The following is a 24,055-nucleotide window of genomic DNA, read 5'->3' as shown; positions in this document are numbered from 1 at the left end:
AGAAGTACGACGTGTTGTGCTCTTCAGTGGAGGTGGTTGATGAGGAAGAAGGAGGTAGGAGGATGCAAGGGGAGGATAATCCGAAGAAAAATAAGCAGCCTGGCCTAAGTTAGGATGGAAGTGAATGTATGCTCTTTACTACCCCCTAGTGGAACAACACAAACAAGACAACGTGAAGTGCTGGAGATGCGCTTAACATGGAATTCTTAACATTCAATCTATTTTTATTCATAGACAATATATATATTATACAATAGAACGAATGACAAAGTAAATTGGGTTGTATTTAGACAAAAGTAATGCTTTACCGCCCCAAAACATTTTCTAGGAAGCGCTGCAATTACTTGCGAGTCCCCATAATTATACTTTGAACATTTCAGCAAGCTGAGGTTTCTGCACCGTTCCATCAATCCTCAGTTTCGTTCCCTTTTAATACTTTGGACTGAGCACAAAAAGACCCTAGTAGGGGGCTCACCGTATTTTTTCACGTCATCCCAATGAGGTCGAGTAAACCTGTTAAATGCTACGGCACAACCGCTCCAAGTGGAGGCCCGGAGGTAGCGGAAGGTGGGAGGTAGGTTTATCGGGAGGGGAGGGGCGACGGGAGAAACGTGTGGGTGCCCTCCTGGCTCGACTCAATCCCCGCGTCCTTTTGCTCATGCAGTCTGGGGGCAGCAACAAGAAAGAAGGCGAGAGCTGCTGCCGAGACCCCCGGGGAGAGATTAGCGTTGACAGCACAACAAAGAAGAAGGATGCCAGCGGCCCTCCGGCGTCTTCGACAAATTCAAATGTAATGTATGGCTTGAAGTGCGCCAAGGAAGATCAACATAATATATGATCGACCCACTTTGCGGTGCGCTTCGTTGGCAGTGATGTAAAAGCGATTTATGCCCATAAAAGTGTGCCGGCTAATTAAGTAAGATGTTGGCACAGGAGCAAATCCAATGAGTTTATTTGAGCGCTGGCGAAGCAGTCGAGTCCGCCCTCTCAAAGGTTTACCTGCGGCGAGGAGAAAGAAAACTTGCATTGATTTCAAATCACAACTCTCATCCAAGACGTCCATGTGTCAGGAGTTGAATTAAAACCTTTAATTGAATTGTGGCATGATGCGTTTAGGGGGGCCCAGCCTTTTTCTCTCCAGACCGACAACATTGGGGGCGGTCTGTGTAATTATGCTCGGCCCTTTACCTCCAATCAGACGGCGCTGTTGAAGACATGTCCTAATTAGCACCTCAGTGGGGGGAGGTGGTGCCAGGGGAAAACATGCACCGCTATCATTCCCTAGCTAACAGTGCTAATGAGACAAAGTGGGGTGGAGGTGAGGAGAGAAGCTACGTTTTGCACGAGTCGGAATGCAGAAAAGTGCGGCCAACGGAACAATTACCAACATTTTTAGTTGTTTGGCTTATTTGTAGTGATGGGAAAATGAAGCTTTGAAATTGCTTCATGAACCACTTCGAGTTTTTGACTCCAATAGATGGCACTCTGTGTTCAACATTACACAGACTTGGCATTTACCTTTCTGTTATTCTTTTCTCTGCCCGTAACTTTGCGAGCCACAAGTATGGCTTATCGCCGCTTTTTTTATTTTTTTTTATGTTTTCTTTTCCTGCAGGAGCGAGCCGCCGCTGAATGTTTGATGAGCCGCAACCGAATGTCTGCCAAAAGCCGCAATGGTGTGTCCAAACCACCGGTGCCTTCCGATCAGCGCCGTTGCTCTTTAAAGTCCCTCTTCAATCCCCTGAACCCAAATTTCAGGTCTGGCTCTGTTTTGACTGGACAGCCCGCTTTAGAATCAACAAACGTGTCGGAGGTTGGCGGAGCTACGTTTCGTGCCGTGGTTCCAAAAAGGAGGGCCCTCACAATTTCCAAATGAGAAAACAATTAGATCATTTCTATAATTCATGGGCGCGACCGCAGTCTGGGCTGAGAGTGTTTGAAGTGCTCCATATGCTCACGGTAGTTTCCCGGCCCGATCTGGACGCTGGCTGTGAGGTGCGGCCAGGTAATGCGAACATGCCATTATGGAACATAAAAGATTAATGGCCGTGGTGATCCCCCCCCCTCCCCGCCTTACTTGCAGGTGGGCACTCGCCAAAGTGGCTGCGTGAAGAGACCAAATGGTTTTAACCGCTCGGCGATTAAGAGCTCGATACCTTCACCGCTACCTTTTAAAGGATGACTCAGAGGTGCGGCTTATTCAGGGTGCTTGATTTGAAAAAGATTTGAAAATGCAAGACTTGTAAGACAGGTAAGGGAAACTTTGAGGGTCACATATCAAGGACCACGTCGGTTATTTGTCCATTCCTGCTCCCCAAGTGCCGTATTTCTTCCCAATGTTCCCGTCAAGCTCGAGCGCATGGCAAACTACCGTACAGGCCGCATTGTTGCACGCACCCCGGCGCGTGCAAGTATTCCAAATGTCAGGCCGGCTCGTCGATGTTATTAATGAGCTTCAGGCGGCAGGAGTGGATCATTTTCCATGGAAATCCAATGCATTTTAAATAGCAGTGGATCAACATTCCAGGACAGGATTTACATAAGGTAATTGCGAGGTGGTGAGAGTACCTTCCTCACCGTCGGTGGATTTCTTTCCCTTCCTTACCGGCAGTAATGCAATCAAGTCCATTAAGTGGGCAATAAATACAAAGCTAGACTGTATCAGCGCTCGGTGACGGATAATGCTTCCTTTTCATGCTATCTATTTATTTATCCGAGACAGTTACGGCTGCTTTTGGAAGCGGAAGGGCCGCCCGCCGTACCTTTTCTTGATTTTCACTTGTCTTTGTGTGATGTGTTCTTCTTTCTCACTGGTGAGTTGTCTGAAAAAGCCAAACGGGAACGGTGATTGTTTTTCCTATGACACAAAAACAAATGATGAATGATTTTTTAGTAGTTTACAAGCAGGTCTGAATTTAGAGTTGTGCGCGTGAGGGGTGGTCTAACTTTTGGCGCACATTCTCATTGATCAGAAAAATGCCTGTGAATATTTTTGTAAGCTGTTTAAAGCTGTTAGTCTGTTTATAGTGTTCTGCATTATATGTTAACATTAAGCGAACTGACCTAATTTAATATTTTACTTAATATCCATATTAACAATATAACTTTACAATATTAACTTTACATCAGAGTATAAAAACCTGGAAAAAAATGAAATCTATTATGATCATACATTTATTCTTGTTGCTTAAGTTCAGTTTATGTTATAAGTGACTGGTTATTTTTTTAAACACAACATAGTATACATACAAGGCAACCACGCAAAGTCAATATAAATAAAGAGTTAAGTGAAGCTTTCCTGGAAGGGGCTAACATCAAGCAGCTTTACTCAGCACTCCAAAGCCGCGCGCTTCTTAATCAAAGCTGGCATACTGGCAATTACCTAATTAGACATCAATTAATCCACAGCCTTCAGGTCGGCAGCCGCGAATGACCTGCGAAGGAATGACAAAAAAAGCATGGAGATTAATGGAAGCTGAGTGGCAGAGGTTGCCATACATTTCAGAAATACCAAGAAATATACTGAAGTGCTTTTCATAATTAACAGGTAGGAAAATAATTGATTGCGACAAGAAAGCTTAATCACTCCGCTCGATAACCAGGATATTAGCGTTGAGTAGATTCATTCAATTATGTAATTAAGGCAGAGCGGGAGCTGAAGCTTTAGAATTGATTGAAGTTGAACGGCCGGCTCACCTTTTGTGTCTTACTTTTATGGTCTTCATCCACGCCGAGCTTTTTTTTTTTAATCACTGAGACAGGAAATGCACGAGAACCTCCTTGTTTGGTTTTTCTTTTTTATTAAACAGAGCAATTTCACAAACAGCAGTTAGCTTGAAAAATTACATTCAAATGTGCAGCTGATCACATGTAAACACTGCAGGAACAGAAGGAACAGTCTTTTTTTTTTCTTCTTCTTCTCTTTTTCACAATCTGCATTCTGTCATCTTTGAATTCAAATGTACAAACTGGAAAATGAACTGTACACACAAATCCCGGAACACTTTTGTAACAACGAGCAGGTAACACTCTTGCTATATTCGCCCTTGTCGGAATACTTCATCATTAGCTTAGCGTAGGTTCGGTTTTGTGGTTGAAAAAAAACGACCGCAGTACCTCGGAGTTGGACAAACCAAATCGACAGATTTTTAGTTTGTAAAAGGAGCACAGACCGCGTAGACATCACCGTAGCACGTTGACATGACGACACGACACATTTCTCTACAAAGTGGCAAGACCAAAGATGCTTCTGTGCAGGTTTTAATTCACTCCCATCGACAAATACTCTTTTAGCTCTCCATCTGGTTAACACTTAGTGGGTGAGGTGGGGGCGGGATCATGGGGCACAATGTGAAACACTGCTCCAGTTTATTCAAGTGCAAAAAAACAAACAAGACAACGACAACAACAAAAAAAAAAGATTAACGCAACACTGATTTATGGCATAACTGGCGTCATAACCGAAGCGCCACAACACAGAAGACCAACACAGTTCAGGCAACATTACGAGGTTTGAGTCTGCCTTTAACGCACGCCACTGGAGCAGCATCCATTAACGCTCTCCTACACAAGGAGGTTTCATCGGAATCAGTGACTGCGGCACCAAAAACAACAAACAAACGAACAAAACAAAAAAAACCATCAACCCTGAATATTCAAATTCACGAGGTCATCTGAAAGGTTGTCGTCCATCTGGAAAGGTGAGAGTCCTTACAAATTAAATGTATCTCCCCAACTTATAAGTGCAATGCCTGGTAATGCTTGTGTAAACGCTCATGAAAACGGGGAGTCGGACTTCCCAGCAACACTGAGTTCAGTCAACAACAACAAAAAATAATAATAATAATAATGGTGGCTATTTCTATCTACCTGCCAAAAATACTTTCGTACTCCAGCAGTATGAGCTCCACTATCTGGTTCTGGTAGACCATGTGGACCGCGATGTTGCCCGTCTCCGTCTCGGGCCGGAGGAGCGTGGGTCCGAAAACGATGGCCACGCTCTGGGTGGTCATGCGGTTGGCTTCGCCGTGGTCTATCACCCTGTGCAGGGAGGGAGGGAGGACACGGGTAAGGGTTTACGTATCGAATCAACATCTAGAAAAACAAGATTACAAGCACTCCTCCAGTCTGGAGGCTCAAGATGGAGTGTGAAGACAAGCCTCGGAACGCCGCTGACGCTCCGGGCGAGAGTAGAGCAATAATGGTGGTTTTTAAATAGAAGCTACATCCTTTCGTGCAGATGCACAAAACAATAACATATTTATGGGGGAGAGAAAATAAGATCAAATCCGCCCGCTTGATATAACGTAGTCCTCCATACACTGAATGTCACGCTGTAAATTCCGCCACTTCATAGGTACTAAATTACAGCAAATGCAGAGCCATATAAATGCAAATAGGAACGCTAGGAAAATGTCACTGGGAACATATGATGACGCTGCTGCTGGGTAAAAAAAAAACCAAAAAAAAAACCAGCTTTCACACTGCAGATAATAAGCTAATAAGATAACCTTTAACTTGAAACATACTTCCAACTAACTTATTAAATTATAATTGAATAAAAACTGTAATTTTTCCTTAAAATGTATGAAGCATGACTAAGAAATTATGATGCATCTTACCTGCGCAAGTGTTTGAAGAGGGCTTGCATTGTGTCGTGGTTGGGTTTTGGCAACTTCTTTATCAAGTCTATGATTGAGTTCACTCTCTGCTTGTAGTCTGAGCATTCTGAAGCGCAGAGACAGGGAATTCACATGCGTATAGCACCACCTTGTGGCCACATTGAAGACAGGTGGAATAAAACTGCAAAGGTTACTCACTAATTGCATTAAGGAAATCATTGAAGGATCCATAAGTGAATAGAGGTTCTGGAAGTTCCCGGAAGAACATTTTGAGTGCTCCTGTAGTGACGTGGATGTCCTCCCACTTGATGTCATCCAGTTCCACCTTCTCGTCTGATGGAGGGAAGGAAATTGGATGAGACAGGTAGGAAAAGAAAAAACAGACAGAAGACTATGACGTGCCTACAGATGATTGTGCCCTACCATGGTTCACAGCAAAACGGAGCTTCTGTATCACCGCCAGGTTCCCGCTGACTCGATACAAGCCATCAGTACTGAGACCTACAGGACAATGTGAGTGGATCCTGAACTATTCAAGATGATATATACCTGGCACGAATAATTATTTTTTCAACAGATCGGTCACGAGCTGGATCATACCTGTGTTCTCCACATGGTCAATGCACATTTTCACAAATTTGGGCACGGATGTGTTCTCCCGCTGGCACAGGTTGCTCAAACTGCAGCCAAAAACCTGATCTGAAGGATGAACCAAAAGTTGATATTTTTCCAAACGCTGTGCCTGCTACTCTACTGCTCGAGCTACCTTTGATGTAGCCTTTGTCTTTGACCGCCTGGTAAGTAGGTCGGCGTGTCAAGAACTTCTTGAGCTTTACCCGAGTTTTTTTCTGGTCTGATGAGTCCATACTGATAGAGGTCTTCATCACAACTAAAAAGAATCAAAAAAACGTATGTGCAATGTGAAAGGCATGGCTTAAGATGAGAAAAAAAAAAAAAAAAAAGGTGTGAGCAGTTGGCCTCACCTCTGTTCTTCTTTGAGTCTTTCTCTTTGTCCTGTTTCTCAGCTCCCGGAGAGTCCGGCATATCGTCTTCGATGGCCTCATCCGACTCCCACACCTGCCAAAAGTTAGATTCACTTCTACCCATCCCACCGCTATGACTAAGTCCACTTACATGTGTGTTAATGGTCTCGGTCAGGGCCCGGTACCAGTCGTTGATGACGCTGTCAATCTCAGACTGGATCAGCAGTTCTGTCCCCTGACGTGTCTTCAGCTAAGGAAGGCGAGTTTAGAAAAGATCAAATTAAGATCAAGTTTCTGAGCCAACTTGTGTCTATATTTGATACCTCAATGACATGCTTCTTGCTGGACTTGTCCTTGGAGGCCCATTCCACGGATCCCCCGCGTAAATCGACGGAAAACTCCGGCTTGGACTGGTTGCTGCCAAACTTCTGAAAAGCATGGACGCGATATAAGCGATGATGCCACAGAGATGGATCAGACAGTAAATTGATTTAAAAACAATAATGGTGTTTACAAAAAAAAAAAAAAAATCAAGCAGTTAATTGACAAATCTGTGTTCTGCTTAGGGGCTAAATTTAATTAATTGGGGCAAATATTTTAATGACTTGTTTTGTTAGGCAGGCAAATCATTGTTAATAATGTTATTAGGTTAAGTTGCTCAGATGAGAATAAATGGCCACAATTATTTGCTACATTAGCACCACCTCCGCTTCATAAATATTATGTCGACAGTTCAACCCTTGCACTACAACAAAATTAAAAACAAAGCGGCACATGTATTGAAAACGCTGAAAAATCACATCACGAGCTCTCCCGAGTCAAGCGTGGCGTTATTTTGAAAAATCCGGTTAATAAAGGTTATAAAGGTGAATCGTTAGCACGCAATGAAACACACGCTAGCCCAAAACAGCCTTTGTGGTGCTAAAGTTTACATAGGAGACAGCAGGACGGGGCTTGACAGATTGCTTCCAGTTGCTAAGAAGAGTGAGGAGCAGCTCAGGGATGGAGCCATTGCGGTAATGAGACTTCAGGATGGAGGAGAAGGGAGGGGAAAAAAAGGAATGAACGGAGGATGACACTATTTGTTGGTGCTGAAGTCTCAGAAGAGAGCTTGGCGGAACCTGGATCCGTAATTACCCAGCTAGTGCTTCCACCTTGACCCTTTGCAAAGAGGAGGGAGGAACCCTGTAACACTGTCCACGAGGATGCCCAGTTCTTCCTGGATACCAAAAAAAAAAAAACATGAAAAATATTGAGAATGTACAGCAAAGTTCTCCAAGTTTGCGCTTCAAAGCTTCCTACCTGACTTTTTTTCCATTCTCTGTGATTTTGGTGACATTGAGGACTCCGCACTTTTCTGATGGCTAAGGAGGAACAGATAAACAAATCAGATTCCAAACACACACCTGGACACAAAGAACCACACAATTCATAATCGGAGGTTCTACTGTGGCAATTGGTTTGGAAAAAAAAAAAAAAGTCAATGTATTGCGGTTAAGCTAGAGATGGTCACATGCTGAAGATGATAAAGAAGTGAATGGGGAGAATAAAAAGATGATGGTGGTGGTGGTGCAGTGCAATGCAAGCTGGGATACTAACAGTCGAGGGGTGCTTAGGAGATGATGGGCACGAGTCAGAGTCGGGAGAGCTCAGCTTGGGCGCCGAAGCACACTCCTAACAACAAGAGGCACCACATGAAGATTTTCTAAAGACTATAAGGCAAACTACAGGTGTCAATGAAGTCAGAAGGTTAAGAGAGGGAGGGGGAAGGTGGATCAAAAACCTGCTATGGAATTAGAACATTGGGTTACAAACTTGCATGTTACATCAAAAGCCGTACAGAAGATGGTGTGCTGTTAGTCAGTTTTTGAATAATTGTGATCCAATCAAATTTCATTTTTACTGATATACATTTTAGTTTATTAGGAACATATGTACTGCACACTAAATTACTTTTGGGTTAAGAAATTGTTGGAAGATTTGGACTCAAGCAACCATAAAGCGTCTGAGTCGAACACAACTAACTATTTTACTGACTTGACTCCATATTCCAATTCCAGGAAGCCGTACCTTGTCATTGAGATCAAGGACGTAAGTGCTGTGCCTCCACTTGGTGATGATAATTGGGTCTGGCTGCTTCCTCTCCAAGCTCCGACTCTTGGGGACCTCACCGGACTGAGGGGACATATTGTACTGCGTGGAGAGAAGATCAGATCACAGAAACTTTTGAATTCCGTGACACTTAATTCCATCCAAACATTTGGAAAGGTAACATTCGTGAAGTAATAACTACCTTGGGTAGTTCCCATTCAGACCTGGATCCATCAACATTGTAGTAGTAGGGTCGACCTTGCTCATCAATGTGTTTTATCCACTACAAAGACAGTCCATATTTTGTTCAAATAAACTTGGTGTCATAGAGCAAGGCGGCAAAGGCCTGTAAGTTGTCAGCAGCCACTGTTTAATTGACACTTTACCTTCTCTTGAGTGTATTCAGAGACGTACAGGATGTGCCCATGCTCATCCAGCTCTTCAGACCAGCCTCGAGGGGGCGACCCGTACTGGCTGTCAGACACACTGGAATGGGTGCTGAGACAGTTTTCCTCGGAGGAAAGCAGCTATTGACAAAAACATGGAAATGTAAAATAGTCTGAAATTCAGTCCACTTTGGTTCCAAAACAGTCGAGTCGGCATTATCCAGAATCCAAAAGAATAAGGGGGCAAATCATTATAATGTTGTCGAGTCGACGTTATCCAGAATCTAAAAGAATAAGGGAGCAAATCGTTATAATGTTGTGGTTGGATTGTTATTAGCAAACCATTAAAACATTCAGTCAGTCATAATTTGAGCCGCAGTCTGACTGATTAACAGAGCCCAGCTTGCATTTTAATTTATGAGCCCCATGCTGCTCGTATCATGATGCTAATAAGCGCTGTTCACGTTAAATATTAATGTAATGCGGAAAAATAACACATGAGGGTGCTGTTGGACTGTTAAGAATACAAACAAAACCACAATCAGCTCCGTTACTTCTCCTAATAACCAAAAAGTCCATTTTAAACGTGACAGTTATGTACAGCATAAAATGAACATATATTTTATATTCCATCATGCCCAAATGACGCTTTACATCCCCCCCCCTTGCCCTCGCTTACCTCACTGTCTGCCGAGGCTTGGCTTTCCCCCCGGAAGCTGCTGGTGCTGCTGCTGGTGTCCCGGGTGCGTGGCGGTTTCCATGTGCGCTCCCCCGTGGCTCGGTTATAATAGAAATGCCTGCCACTCAGGTCTTTGTGCGTCTCCCAGTCGCCGTGGATGTGGAGAGGTGAGGTGGAGGGCACGGGCGGAAGGCTGGACAGGGAAATCTTAAGCTCCTGGAGGTTGGTGTAGACCGGTGAGTCTGACCTGCCCGGACCCGTAGGCGATGTAGCCTGGAGGAGGAAAGAAAAATGTGAGTTTTTTATGCCTCTTAATCACATTATTTGTTCACTATTCCAGAAAACATGCATAGAGAAACCAAATACCACATTAACGCTACAAACCCGACATGTGTTTTTCTCTCAGGATCAAAACCCCGGCAAGGTTTAAAAGGTCACTTCACAAAAGCTAGAAAGCATCGTTTCCATGGCTACAGCTCATCTCAGGATCAAGGCTCTTCTGGATGTTTGTGAAAATTGCCTTGAGGGGTTAGAGGCTGATTCCAGCATCAGGTATCTTGTTAAAGCAGTCCAAGAATTTGCCTGTGCTTAACACCAAAACGTCGCACCAATAGAAAATCTGAAAATATTTCTCATTTATTCCTCAGATCACCTTGAATCCAGAGATCCTCACAAATACGTCATCATCATCCTCCCCGGCCCTCCTGTAACCTCTGAATGCACGCCGCATAGCGATGTGAGGTGGCTGCCAAGTGGGACGGGAAGCACGATGACCCTCGCCTTCACCTCTTTCAATCGCACCCGAGCGGCTGGCGCTGATGTGCGAGACAGAAAAAGAAGGAAGCGAAAAAAGCGCCCAGAGCTAACGGCTTTATCTCTCGAGTGCACACTGCGGTGGCACAACAGGAAATAGTGCTGAAATATGAAGATCCCTTTTTTTCGCAGGATTAGCCAGCCCTTTATGGGGGTGAAGAACCAAATTTGGTCACTTGAGCGGGTGGTTTAACATTAACCTCGCACGCCTCGTTTATGACGACATTTTGATGTTTGTTTGAGACAACAGAAATGCTGCGAAATGGACTGGAGCAGCTGATCGACACAACTGGCAGGTTGGCGAATGTGAAAAGGACACATGGGGAGGGGGGGAGTGGAAATGAGGCATCGGTGGTGTCCGATTGAGGGCAGGTGTAAAGAGAAGCGGGTCAAGGTAAGGGCAGCGGTGTTTGTAGTACCAGCACATGTCCGCTTGGGGACTCGCACGAGCTGGGGTTAAAGGTCCGGGGAGGGGTATGATGTGAGTCCCCGTTCTGAGCTTGTGAGGGGGAGGGGCTTCTATATATGCACACATGGCAAAGCATTCTGCTGCATCACCGTGGCAGCCTTTGAGACACGTGGTGCTACTGCAGTAGTTTGCACAAGAGCCGAAACTATTCGGTCACTTTGCTGCGGTATTTTCCCAGCTTCGCTATTGACGGATTTCTGCATTTGCTTTTTGGTTGGATCGCAGTGACAATGAATTGATATTTTAACTTGGGAATGGTGTGGCATGAAGCATCAAAAGGTGGATGATAGGCAGGTGCTTCCATCTCGGGTGCATCGTTTATGCATGACGAATTGAACATATGGGGGGGGGGGGGGTGAGATTTCTAACGTGTCACTTCAAATTTCACGGTGTTTGATGTAGGAGAGACACAGAAAAGATGGGGGGGGGGGGTCCCGTATGAGTGACGGTGCTTTCAAATTCTGCTTTACTGCTCAGTATGATTGCCAAGCTAGCGTGGATGCTAGCGGGTGAAATTAGCACATGCAGCCCACATTTCCCTGGAAACATTGCGAGACGAGCACTTTGTTCCAAGCATGTCAGTAACCAAATGAGCAAAAATAATCAATACCCGTTAACTCTTTCAGAGGCAACTGCACCGAAAAGCACGATCACTTTTGTTTCGGAACTATCGCCACAGTAGAGAATTAAAACGACATTCCGTGTTTAAGTGAAAGGTCCACTGTCTCTGGTTCCAGGCGGTGCCAAGATCGGTGTCACGGCTCGGAGCACGCGTTCGTTCATCTCTCCTCTCACTGTGTTGCATAATGTGATTGTGTAATTGAATTAGATGAAAACTGGTTAAAGGAAGAGTGGTGGCCCCCGGCTGGAGAGGTACATTGCTGAATGAGGGCTTTGTGGCTATGGAGACGCTCGGTCAACAAAGCCACTTTGCTGCAGGTTTAAAGGCAAACGTGGGGCGGGGGGACACCCCTTCCTTGGCGTTACATCAATCCAGTTGGTTCACTTTGTTCTTTTGTCCTGTTGTCCTTTTTACCGCACAGCCCTTCACTTCTGTCGATTCTCTCTGTAAATAAAATCTGTTTTTGTTCTTCAACTGCATTTCGAGGTTACCTCGTTGATCATGTTCTGCTTCCCTTTGCTTCGGACAACGCCCCACCGCCTCCTCTGCGCTCAAGGAGGTACGATGGTGGCGCCCATATGACCGGATTAACCTACATTTCCACCTCGATGAGCAACGGTCAGACCACATTGGCCCAGTCGCCCATCACCGCATTTGTGGCATATTGCAACCTCCGAGCCAGAATCGTGTTGGCACAGTCTGTTTGATATCCCGTTTGCCATTACCATTCATCCACTGCGGTTTCAAAATGGGGGCTGCGTAGAACAGGTTGAAATAAAAAAAAAAAATGCTAATTCCATGCAAATATGGAAAGACGTTGGAAAAAAAAAAAAAAAACGTTGAAAGTGACTCAGCAGGTTTTCAGTCAGATTCGGCGGGATGACGACGGGCTAATTTAATTTCACAGATCGGAGCCTTTGACAAGTTGACTGCGATGTGCGCAATAGATTATAGCATTAAAATGTCAGTCAACACACTGTTGCTGTTGCTTGGCTACGACAGACTTCAAGACCTCCGCAATGAAACAAACTATGTCAATCACAGAAAGGAATTGATGGCAACAGCATTTTGTCGGTGGCATCGATCCAATTGGATTTTCCTCGTGAGATGTGAGCAGGGACAGATTTTGAGGACAGGGGGGAGCCTGCAGCCATGCGATACGTGCATATGGGCATGCTGTTGTTGGTCAGGGAGCACAACATTCTTGCAGTGAAGCTGTCACTTCGGCAGTATGAGCAAGATATATTCGAGCAAACAAATCCAATCTGGGACATGATGTTCACGTTTTTTTGTTTTTTTTTCAGAAGCAGCCAATGGATCAAAGATTCCAGCTTCTATTTGGGGGCTCAGCTCAAGTTGGAGCGTAAAATCAAACGCAAGTGAGCCAGATTCCGACTGACACCTCCTCTATAACTTATGTTCCTTTTTTTTTTTTTTTTAAAGCATATGGAGACATCCTTTAAGCACTAAAAAAGAATCTGGGTGGATATCAGTGAGCAGCAGAGTGTTATCGTTTCTGATCCAAGGATTCGAACGTACTGTCAAGCAGTAAATAAAAAAGAATGTGTGGGCCATAAGATGTGCAAATGACTTCAATGCACAAAGCTATGCTGGAATATTTTTTCTCTGGGGATGTCTCAGGTTGGAGATGAACACAGAAGGAAGTCACTGCTTGCACACTTTCCTCTCCCCCTCCTGGAGCATACTCCATCTTTAAAGCTGCGTGGAAGCCTAACAGTCACAAAGTACCTTCTGTTCTGCAAATAGTGAGAAAAAAGAGCCAGACAGACATGGATGGGGGGGGGGCAGGATGAAAGAGTTACACAGCAATCTGTTCCTCATACAACGATGCTAAAAAAAAAAAAAAAAAAAGCAGAACAGGACGTGATAAAGTTTACGGTGCTGTTGTTGAATATTGATGGAAGAATTACTTTAAACATGGGCTTTAACAAATGGTAACCTGTTGATGCTATATTGCTCAGACAATAAATTCTGGGCATTTTTTTTATTGTTACTATAATTTATTTATTTTTTTTATTATCATTTTGTCTCCTCCTTTGTGGCAGCAATTGTGAAGTGGACGTAAATTTAGCTAGCAGCACTCCATAGCAGACAGCTGAGATTTTTAAGCCTGGAGAGTTAATGACCAATCCTGACCTAAAGCCTACAGCGTGATTGGTTTGAGCCAATTATACAAGGTCCCTTCCCGATTTTGCTGATTGGCTGGCGAGAGGCAGAAGGGGGGTTGCTGAAACTGGCAGTCTTGGGACGGGGGAATTATCATTGATTATTTAGTGACAGTAAAGGATTTTGATGCATTGTAGTTTAACATGAAAGAGGCGGCGGTCTTGGCACTCTGGAACTGATGAGTCAGTCTCCACTCAAGGACATTCTGGATGGTATGATGACATCAGTGGCAACGTATAAACTTAACAACTAAACGTGGCGATAGTGCGGGGTGATGTGATTGCAAAGACAGCGAGGGACAAAAGGGCTCTTGGTACAGACTAAAACAATAGTAAGGACTTCTTATTTAAACAATGGAGAAAGTAACAATACATAAAGCAGGGCAACCTTAACAGCTGTTGTGACTGTGGAGGAACAAGGCTGGGCAACATTACTGTAAATAATTCGTGGAGGGTTTGGTAAAAAAAAAAGCCTCTCCGGCTTTTTAATGATTACTGTGAAGAAAGCTTCTAATGCCGTGCCCGAAAGTGAACACAATCACCTGCGCAGACCTGAGTACCCAGCACCCGGCACCTCAAGGGACTGTCACATCACACAATATCAGCGCTGCTTGCTGACAAAGTCATTCCTCATCAGCGGAGCATCCAAGTTGAACTGCATTTGCCCCGCAGTCAGGTGAAGGGTACAATCCATCAGTTACTTTGAAAGACACTGACACAAAGAACTATCAAGCTCTTGTCTTATGCAAGGAACAGACCAACCAAAGTTGGCTAACCAGGTTCTTTCAAAAACAATTCCAGGTTCTGTCAAAAACAAAGATTTGAACTTGATTCAATGATGTATGACTACAAGGCACGGTTATGAAACGATCTGAAACAAGGTTGAGCATGTCTTGGTAACTAGCAGAGGCTGTTGACTCAATCTCAACTAGATCACTGTCCAAACAACAACAACACGACATTCGACACGGGGAGATGAGCTACATCACAACTCTACATCAACACTGGCATCAAAATTTACCAAATCCTAAGAATGATGATATGAATAAGTAGTCCCGGCACCCAAGACAGGTGTTCAAATGAACTTCAGTCCTAAGAAACTGTGACAAGACCAACTAACACCTGTTCTACTTTTACCCCAGCCGAGCAGCCTAAGCCGTTTATCACATTCACTAAGCAGCTCCGTGGCCATTACAGAAAGATTGCTACTTACAATATAATGTGGGCTCCTCAGGTAGGAAAACATGGTCCAAAAAAGTCAATTCTGACCAAAACTAAGGATATCCAAACCGGGTCAAGGAGACTATGGTGGCTTATTTACCTTACCGCGTTCAGAACCCGGTCCGACAGAAGAGAAGACGGTAGCTGATTACAGGATCTTAAGAGATTTATTTAGAACAATGGCGCTTAAATGGGAACACTCATTAGTCGAGTGACCTGACTACCTTACACAGATGGGGAAAAAGGAGAAGAGATAGAGAGAGAAAGCAGATGAGGGAGAAAGATGTAAAAGTAAAAAAAGACAGAGAGGATTGCTTGACAGGTGGCCAAGGTTCAGTCACAAGGTCAAAATAGGTCAGAGTTTGTGACCCTGGAGCTATAATGCCTGTGGTTCACACGCCCCATTTGCACTCGTACACCAGAGAACTATTGGATGGATGAGTGTCATTACCAACAAAAAGGGAACAATATACTTGATTTGAAAAGGGATTCAGTGTTTGAAGAAAAAAAAATTGATTTTCCAATAATAAGTGATGAATCGAATTACAGGTTTAGAAAAGAACAAAAGGATTGATCAAATCAGACTAGCAACGTTCCAAACGTTCCAACAACAATAACAGATTAGAAATGTACCTTTGTAATCTCAAATTGTGGAATTGACAATAAGAAAATGGAATCAAAACGGTAATGAAGTTGAGTGGACAGAGTGGATTATTTTATGGACGGGCACATTTCAGCTGCGAGAGGCTGTCAGCAGGGACCCCCTACTGAGCCGCCTGACATGTTCACAGCTCGTCGACTACGAGGAAATGGAATTGCCACAGGCAGAGGGAAAAAACCCAGAACGCAGCAGGCAGTCGGGTCAACTCATTCTTTTTTTGATCCACTCCCTCTTTAGGCAAACAAAAGGACCAAATGGAAAAACAACAAAAATCACCGGTCAGAACAGATTTACCTTCAAGTCCAAAACAATGTGAATACAGCCAGTCGTTGGTAGACACATTCTCAAATGGGTCAGCTAAGCAGCTGGTCGGGCCTCCCCTCTTCGTGCCCTTTCCCCTTTTAGCCAACCGCGGTAAAGTTCCAGTAAGCTGCTACTATAAAGCTATTGTCGAGAATAGTCCGTGACAGAAAGGGATGCCTTGTCATCTATACAGCCAAAGTTCACAGTCAGAAAAAAATGAACTGCATCGTCAACAGACCACAACTTGCATATGACACACCGAAATCATGAGCATGACCTGGTATACCATCACACTTTCACATCATCTTTTAAATACCAAATATAAAGCTTCCTAAAATGCATTTATGGCCAAGCGGCTAAATAGCATCAAGAGTAACGGACCATATAAAGGAAAGATTGTTATACATGGTGCATGATTGACTTTAGGGGGTGGGGGGGTTACAGAGAGGTTTAACACAGGAATGTGTTGTACACAAACCCTTAATCCAGATATGTAAGAAGATTGCATTCTAGTAGTACGCGTGCGAGGCGGGTGAGAGGGTTTTGTGGGGGTCTGTCCAGGCTGTAAGCTTCTCCGTACCATGGCTGGTGGTGCATGGCTCTAGTTGCAGCTCAGTTATTTTGGTCAGCTTTGAGGAAACGTGTCGAGACACGCAGTGTGTCCAAAAACAGGAAGACCCCCTAATGATCGGATATGTCGTGTTCTAATTGGATTTGTGCAGAAATAACAATTGTGCTGAAGAAGTCTAAAGTTTGCAGTAGGCTCGGGGGTCTGTGTCCTGGAGAACTCAGAAACAACTGGAACCAATGAAGAAAGCTTGGCACGAGTGAACCATGCGGGGAAAGCCTTCATACCCCAAACACCGTTGCTGGATTACTTCCCCGTCTCGTGATGTAAGAGAAACAAGGAAGAATGTCACAAATAGCATGACCTGTCTACTCACCCAAAGAGTTGGCCAGTGGGGGAAAAGGCTTATTATCAGCTGCTCAAAAAGCTCTCAGTTACATAACTGTGCTTTGAGCACCTGGTGTCTTGAAGCATTCCGAATTATACGCAAAGCTACAAATGAGCTCAATAAATTTCGCACACAGCCAGGTGCCAGCATCCCACTGCCAAAGATTTGTTACACTGATATACATACCAACAAGAACAAGGTCTTTTGGATCAGAATTGAAAACACTCTTGCGAGGGCAGGGAAGAAGCTTAGGAAAGATAAACAACTGCGCTACATCAAAAGCCACGTGTTCTTCTTACCTGCTCTGGATACATGCTTTGCCAGTTCACCGAGTTGCATTAGTGAGTCAGGCCCAGAAAGATCCACAGTGAGACAGGAGAGGGACTGACTGACCCACATAGCGCAATGTGGGTTGAGAGGAAAGAGAGCGATGCTTCGCCATCATTCGATCCCTAAATCAACACTAGGCTGCCTCACTACTGGTTGGTGGAGAGAGTTGTTTGATTGACAAGACTGACCCGGTTGGTTATGTGATGACTAAATTGCAAAACAAAGTAATTGAATACAGCTACTAACCCTAACCCTAAACCTTAACCCTAAACCTTAACCCTAACCTGAACCCTAACCCTAACCTTAACCCTAAGATGATTTAATCTTTTCCATATACGCACTTTTTGAAAGGTGTTAAAGTACCTTAACCCTAGAAAACAGACAGGATTCTCCAAGCATGATTTGTCAACATCAGTTCTTAAGGTGGTCTTGAAGGCTGAGCCCCTGGGGGTTTACCGACTTGATCCTCCTGCTGTAACACGGAGGTACAGATCAGAAATGACAGGGGGGATCGGACAAAGTAGACACAAGGTCCGAGAGCAGACGAGGATGTCCGTTTCCTTCACCGAGAGGCAAATGAGCAGACCAGGAGGGGGAAAAGAAGCAGTCACATGAAAACAAAAGATGCACTATTGGCTCCGTTTTATATTGGATTAGATTACGAGCAGTCTGGAGTCTCATTTTTGGAGGAGAGGTTGGACTTCCATTGACTTCCTCACTGTACAGTACTCTGTGTGTGTAGGCACCAAGGCAAGAATGTCAAGTATGCAGTGGAAAACAAGCTCGGGCCTCCTTTTCAGTAAGCCTATTGGCTAAACGGAGAGATTACAGGGGGCACTGACAGCAGACAAGACATCCATAGATGTCATATCCTTTTTTTTTTTTAACTGGGCCGTTATGTAAGAGTATGTATTTTGCTTGACCTCACTTCAAAGACTTCTTGGAACATGGCTAAGCCGCTCTGCCAAAGGAACCGGTTTCTTTTTTTGTAAAATTATGCATGAACTGTACAATTTTTTTTGTTTTTGGCATGTTTAGGAACAGCTTGCTTCTATACAGTGGAGCGAGACGCTTCCCAGGAGACGTCACGTTCGTTTCAAAAGACCGGCACCTCACGAGAGGAAAAACACTCTCCACTAATTATGGAATTCACTGCTTTAAAACAGCAGCAATAAATTCTTCTGGAGTTTTCGAGTAGTCTATTCACGCACGCTGCGAATCCAATACAAGCAATAAAATATTGCATATTTGATTTGTTTAGTATTTTCATGAGGGCCTTAGATAGAGGCCAAAAATTGTCTGGAGTGAGACAGACAGACACGGGGTGAAAGGCCAACAGTTTGATTGTGTGAGACGGCATTGCGGTGAGGTTGGGGGTTGGCCTCTCAAGGTCGTGCGCCGCCTCAATCGCAATCGTGGGATGACTAAGTGCATGGCTGACCACTGGCTCCATAGGGCAGAGCCACAGACAAAAACTCACTTTGGACCACCACATCTTCCCACTTGCGCGGTGACACATCTATGAAAGCGGAAAAAGATGATGTGGTCTCTCACGCATTACCACAGGGAACAGTGTGGCCATTCATTATGTCACCGTGCTTTGGAAAGAAAAGTACCATGATGAACACATTGGAATCACACTTGTATAATTTGCAACATGTAAAAATGATGAGCCAACTCCACCAGTAATAGCAGCTTATCTGTGACGGACTTTGCAATGACAGGATGCATAAGAATTAATATAAAAAAGGCTTTTTCCTGCAGAGTTGCTCACTTGCCTGGCAATAAGCCGAAAAGGACAAACTAACATGAGACTAAGAAAGGCGGAACAGAGAATGAAGGGGGGGGGAGTGGGATCCACCTGCCGCAAAATCTACATCCCAGTATTAGCTGAAGCCGTCTGCTTCTTATCCGACCCGATTCAAGGCCGGGGGGGGGGGGGGGGACACTGAAATGCAAATGGCTGTGAGGGAAATGTGTTTATTTTGCCACAAGTGGTTGGACAGGCGTGGAATTCAAAATGGTTGGCGTACGACCGGCAGCGACACATAAAATACGTCTATTGGGAAAATTTTGCAGGATGTAAATAATGACCTGGCGTTGTAGAGTCTGTCCATTTTCACTTTGTGACATTGACACATCCATACACAGCCTCTTTCACACAGTGGTCCCCGCAGTGAGCGACTGGGGGCTACAGACAGATCCTCCCTCTGATATGACCTACTTTCCATTCAAGCCTGCCGCTCTTTGTTCCTACCATGGTGGAGGAGGCTTCTGCTGCCCGTGGAACAAAGAGCACAAGCAGCATTGGGAGCCTTCAAACAAGCTGACCTTGCCCAAATAAGCCACCCCAAAAAAATTGGCTTATGTCGGCAGTCCTGGACTTTTCTACTACCCGGTTTCTACAAACTCAGTCTCTATTGATTCATAATAAAAGCAAAAGTGGGCATTTAAATAAAGACATGAAACAGCATTTCCAAGGACTGGCTTTGGTTGGACTTACCTGTCAGGAAAAGAAATCGTTTCTCCAGTATAAGCAAAGTATGAGTCATCAATCGTAATTAGCTAATTGCCCAATTTTCATCGACATAGAATATAAACATCAACTGACATTGATAGAAAATTTGCCAGTAAAGCAGTTAGCTTAAGACGAATTCCTGAACAGATCAGTGTCCATCTCTCAAGTAATCAACAACTCATCTGCAACAATTTTCACTATCGATTGATTGTTTCGAGACATTTTTCAACTTCAAATTGGCCAAATTGTCTAATGCCATGAAAGCGGAATAATTATCTTTTGTTCTTCATGTCTTACCTGCATGTGCTCTGCTGAGCTGCTACTGAGCTCATCGCCCGATTCCGAGTCGTTGCGGAGCTTGCCGAGCCCATTTCCTGGTAGGTCACACTGTGGGGACATCTTATCACTGTCTGAACTTCTGCTCTGGTTGTCCTCCTCTTTGATCGGAGGAGAGTCAGCTCCCGTCTGTGGCGGAGTCGACTTATTGGCCAGATGATGATTATTGTTGTTGTTGTGAAGGAGCACCAGTTCGGCCACCACCTTGCAATTATGGGGGCTCCCCAAATTTTGGTTAGCATCCTTGGGCAGGGCTGGCGGCGTGACCCGGTCTGAGGAAGGTGACGGTGTGGAGGAAGGCGACGGACGCCCAAAGCTGGACATTTCTGGCTGCGGTCGGTTGAGGTTCTCATTTGATGGCAGACAGATATCCAAAACGGTAGGTTTGGCCCTCGAGGGTGGCTTTTGGGGGGGCATCAGGGGCCGCCGCACCTCTCGGACATACTGGGCGGGCACGTAGAAAGCCTTGGTACCTTCGTCCTTCCGTACCTGCCACCAGTCCTCATTGGTTTTCTTCACTAAGATATAGCACTCCCCTTGGCGGATGGTGACCGTCTTGTCTTTGGCCTTGTACTCATAATCATATTCCACCTCGACATAGACTTGTCCCGGGGCAATAGCGACCCCGTCTCTATCCGCCATGGCTGCCAGGACAAGTGTTTATAGCGCCGACCTCAGCTGCTCAGCGATCCAGGCCTTGAGGGCTCTCCATGTCTGACCAGGGAACTGCTGGACTGCGAGAGATAACACGGCTTAATGTCAACAGCTGCAATTTAACATAACACATTCAGCAAGTTCCAAATCAAAAAAGTCCCTTCAATTAAGGATGGGTAGAAAATTCTATTGGTTGAATGAGCGTTTCTTGAAAATTGTCTCAATTCCCAACTTTCAATTCAACCAAACGACCACAACCACAAAATCCGTCTTCTGGAACACGAGCATCAACTTCCAAACATACTGTGCATTAAGCAGAGAGGTACTCGGTCACCAGATAGCTCTGGTAACCGATCCAACTAGCCTTGGTGGTAAACAATCTGCCTGTGTGGCGGGCGCTAAATGCGATGACAACGTGATCCGCCATGCAGGCAGCGCATGCAATCCGATGACTACAATGACTCTTTAGAGAGCTGCCGGCATCCCGAAATAACAATTTGCGTGTCATTATCACGTGTCGCCCCTTCCCGCTTTGCATCTTCACATAATTACACATGCAGGAAGTCTCATTACATTTCAAGACCTTTATTTCAAGGCAGGGCACAGGTGGACAGGAGGCCGGAGTTTGCTTTGAATCTGTTAACCCAATAAGCACTCGAGGCATTCCTGCAGTCAAACAGCAACTCGTGAGTCACTGCGCCACTCAGATCAGATCCCCCCCCTCCAAAAATAGCAGCCACTAAGGACTGACATCCTCGATGCGTAGGAAGCAAAAGCAGGTGCTTTTAGTGAGGCGTGAGAACATGCCGCTAAATCTATAAAAAGGGGCCCAACCTCATGCAAGAGGAGGAAAATGCGCAGACTGACAGCCAGGAATAGATCTACAGTGGGGAGAGCCGTCTGGGCCTTGTTTCCAAACTGTGAGCATCACGCACGTTATTACATAACGCCCCTTGCTTTAAGTGTGCGTCTGCCTTTCTCTCGCTCGTCGCACATGCTTGAACACATACAACATCATGCCTCGATGAACTCTCTCAAGGAACATTGGCTCTCTGATGAGTTGAATGAATTGCGTGTTAGGAGGATCCTCGCGTAACCCCTCCGTCTTGGCACGAGCGTGCAGACTCGCAAAGTGATGTGAAGAAATTTCATTCACATCCGACAGAACGATCGAGCAGTCGTGATGACATCGCAGGTGGAGGAAGAAATTTGTATTTATTTTTTTAAATCACAACTGACCGGTGGTCAGAAATCTTAAGACTGATAAACAAACAAATCTCCGTTCAGTAATAAAACTGCTGAGGTGTCCATTTCCGCAGGGCCCGGAAAACAAGTAGGAGAATTGTCAGGGAAAATTAATCCCTGTCAACAAATATTGTAGACGTAAGGGATGTTCAGTGTAATGGGGCTTTAACAAAAAACAAACAAAAAAGCCTCGATGTCTATATTTCCTTGTACAGCACATTTTTACGCTGATCCGCTTCCTGGGAATTTAAAGTTAATTTAATGGGAGTGGCTTATGGGAAAGTTAATTTTCTAATGTTGGTACAAAAAGTGTTGCCTATTCATTGACTGTGAAATTTAACAGCCAAGGACAATATTCATGTCACAATATAAATGTCACTTTCAATGGCCATCTGTCTTTATAGTGACACTTTTGCGATATCACAGATTTTTAAAGGATATATTTTTAGAGGTTTTCACAATATACAGGCCTATTTTGCTTTTTGAAAAATGTGTTGCTTCCACATTGCAGAGTATTGTTCACATTGTACGTTAGCATTAAGTTTGCAAACTTTACACAAAATTATATGTTTTGATGGTTGGATTCCTTGTGCATTGAGACTAACCACTTGAAGCAAGCATGCTAGGCCTCTTCATTTCTTCAAAATTATGTTATACGATAGTCACCCATGTGTTGGCAGTGAGTGAGAAAATGTTTAATTGTGGTGTATCTGCAGCAGATTTTCACCTACCTGTTTACAAAACGGACAGGTAAACAAAAGTAACATCTAAACTAATTCCTGAAGATCAAAATACACCCCCCAAAACTGCTGTACAGTTCAGGTAGGGATCCTGAACCTGTGCCCTTTGTCTGCACACATCTGCAGCTCAGTCACTGTGGCTGCATAAACACCGTGGGACTCGGACAGCCTTTGTCCCGGTGCTTCATTCAAAACAGATGTGGCAAGCAGAGCGCCATCCACTCCAACATGTGCTTCTTATATTGCTGCAGCTGCATTTCAATCACTCACTGCAGGTTATTTGGGTGCCTATGTGGATACAAACATTAGGAAATGGGCGGAGATTTTTTTTTTTTTTAAAGACAAGTATCTTGGGGTCTTCAATGTAAGTGAGCTGAGTTCCAGTAGATTGAGGCGGATGGCGGTGATGATCACGATCGCCTCCAGCCCGACAACAGGAATACAGCACAAAGCATTTCAATCCGTGTGATTTCGTAACAAAGCGCAACGAGTAGACATGCCCAAAGGCGAGGGAAGGACAGCCGAAGAACAAGCACCTCGAGGGAGGCACGACTGCACGAGCACCCAAACACGCTGCAAAAAAAACACACACACACACAAAAAATAAAAAAACACCCGCTGCACTAACGAGGCGCCACCCATCAATTTGGACGAAACATGTCATAAGTTAACAATTCAAATTGTCGCTGCAGTCATTACCCTACCGTGACAATTCCGAGAGGTCTCCCGTTTTGGACAAAGCCGGGCAGGTTCACCGTGATAACGAGTACACAACCTGCGACAGCGTGCGTAGCAACTAAAGTAACTCCATACACAAACCCGCACATCGATCACAGAAAATCCCCCCCCCCCACAGACAAAATGATCCGTACTAACCTTGCAAAACTTAGATGGCGTCTCTTTATGAGAACGAAGGCTGGCTGGAGAGGAAGTTTTTCCTTCTAATTCAGTATGGACAATTCTGTTGTAGTCCGCTGCGGTTTTCCAGGCTTGTTGGTCTGTTCACAATCCCCCGCTTCGCCTGAATTCTGGCAAGTCAGATGTAGCGATGCTGATCGTATCCGGTTGCTACCTTCACAATAAGTGTTTATGAAGCGTCATTGTTTAGTCGGTGGTTGGAAAACGTTTTGTGTTGTTGATGTTTATTTTTTAATAATCGATTTGATCCTTTTTGGTCAGGGTTTGACTTAGTGGAATCAAATGAAAAAGAAAACATCAACCTCGATTTTGTATATTCACAT

The 24,055-nt window shown here is 44.6% G+C and overlaps 1 protein-coding gene across 5 annotated transcripts; it reads right to left on the bottom strand.

The window, feature by feature from the left end:
- Window positions 1-4,080: 4,080 nt before the first annotated feature.
- On the bottom strand, window positions 4,081-23,859 carry arhgap12b (Rho GTPase activating protein 12b). 5 transcript variants are annotated; one of them, XM_085939435.1, is made up of 18 exons: window positions 23,691-23,859; window positions 20,137-20,909; window positions 9,761-10,033; window positions 9,082-9,222; window positions 8,898-8,978; window positions 8,675-8,797; window positions 8,204-8,278; window positions 7,907-7,968; window positions 7,742-7,823; window positions 6,928-7,032; window positions 6,756-6,854; window positions 6,605-6,698; window positions 6,388-6,510; window positions 6,222-6,320; window positions 6,045-6,122; window positions 5,820-5,954; window positions 5,622-5,727; window positions 4,081-5,040 (listed from the first exon to the last, which is right to left on the bottom strand). In XM_085939435.1, exons 2-18 carry the CDS (start codon window positions 20,815-20,817, stop codon window positions 4,866-4,868), a joined length of 2,532 nt encoding a protein of 843 aa, XP_085795561.1. In that variant the 5' UTR covers window positions 20,818-20,909; window positions 23,691-23,859; the 3' UTR covers window positions 4,081-4,865. The 5 variants fall into 5 exon arrangements, with proteins under 5 accessions (XP_085795561.1, XP_085795563.1, XP_085795562.1 ...); XM_085939437.1 differs by having other exon boundaries at window positions 6,928-7,029; XM_085939436.1 differs by having other exon boundaries at window positions 20,137-20,904.
- Between the last annotated feature and the right edge of the window lie 196 nt (window positions 23,860-24,055).

This window comes from Syngnathus leptorhynchus, chromosome 19 (assembly GCF_054491065.1).
Source record: "Syngnathus leptorhynchus isolate UIUO chromosome 19, UIUO_Slep, whole genome shotgun sequence".
NCBI classification, from domain to species: Eukaryota; Metazoa; Chordata; class Actinopteri; order Syngnathiformes; family Syngnathidae; genus Syngnathus; species Syngnathus leptorhynchus.
Note: the sequence above shows the minus strand (reverse complement) of the source record. Positions and strands in the feature narration are given on the sequence as shown.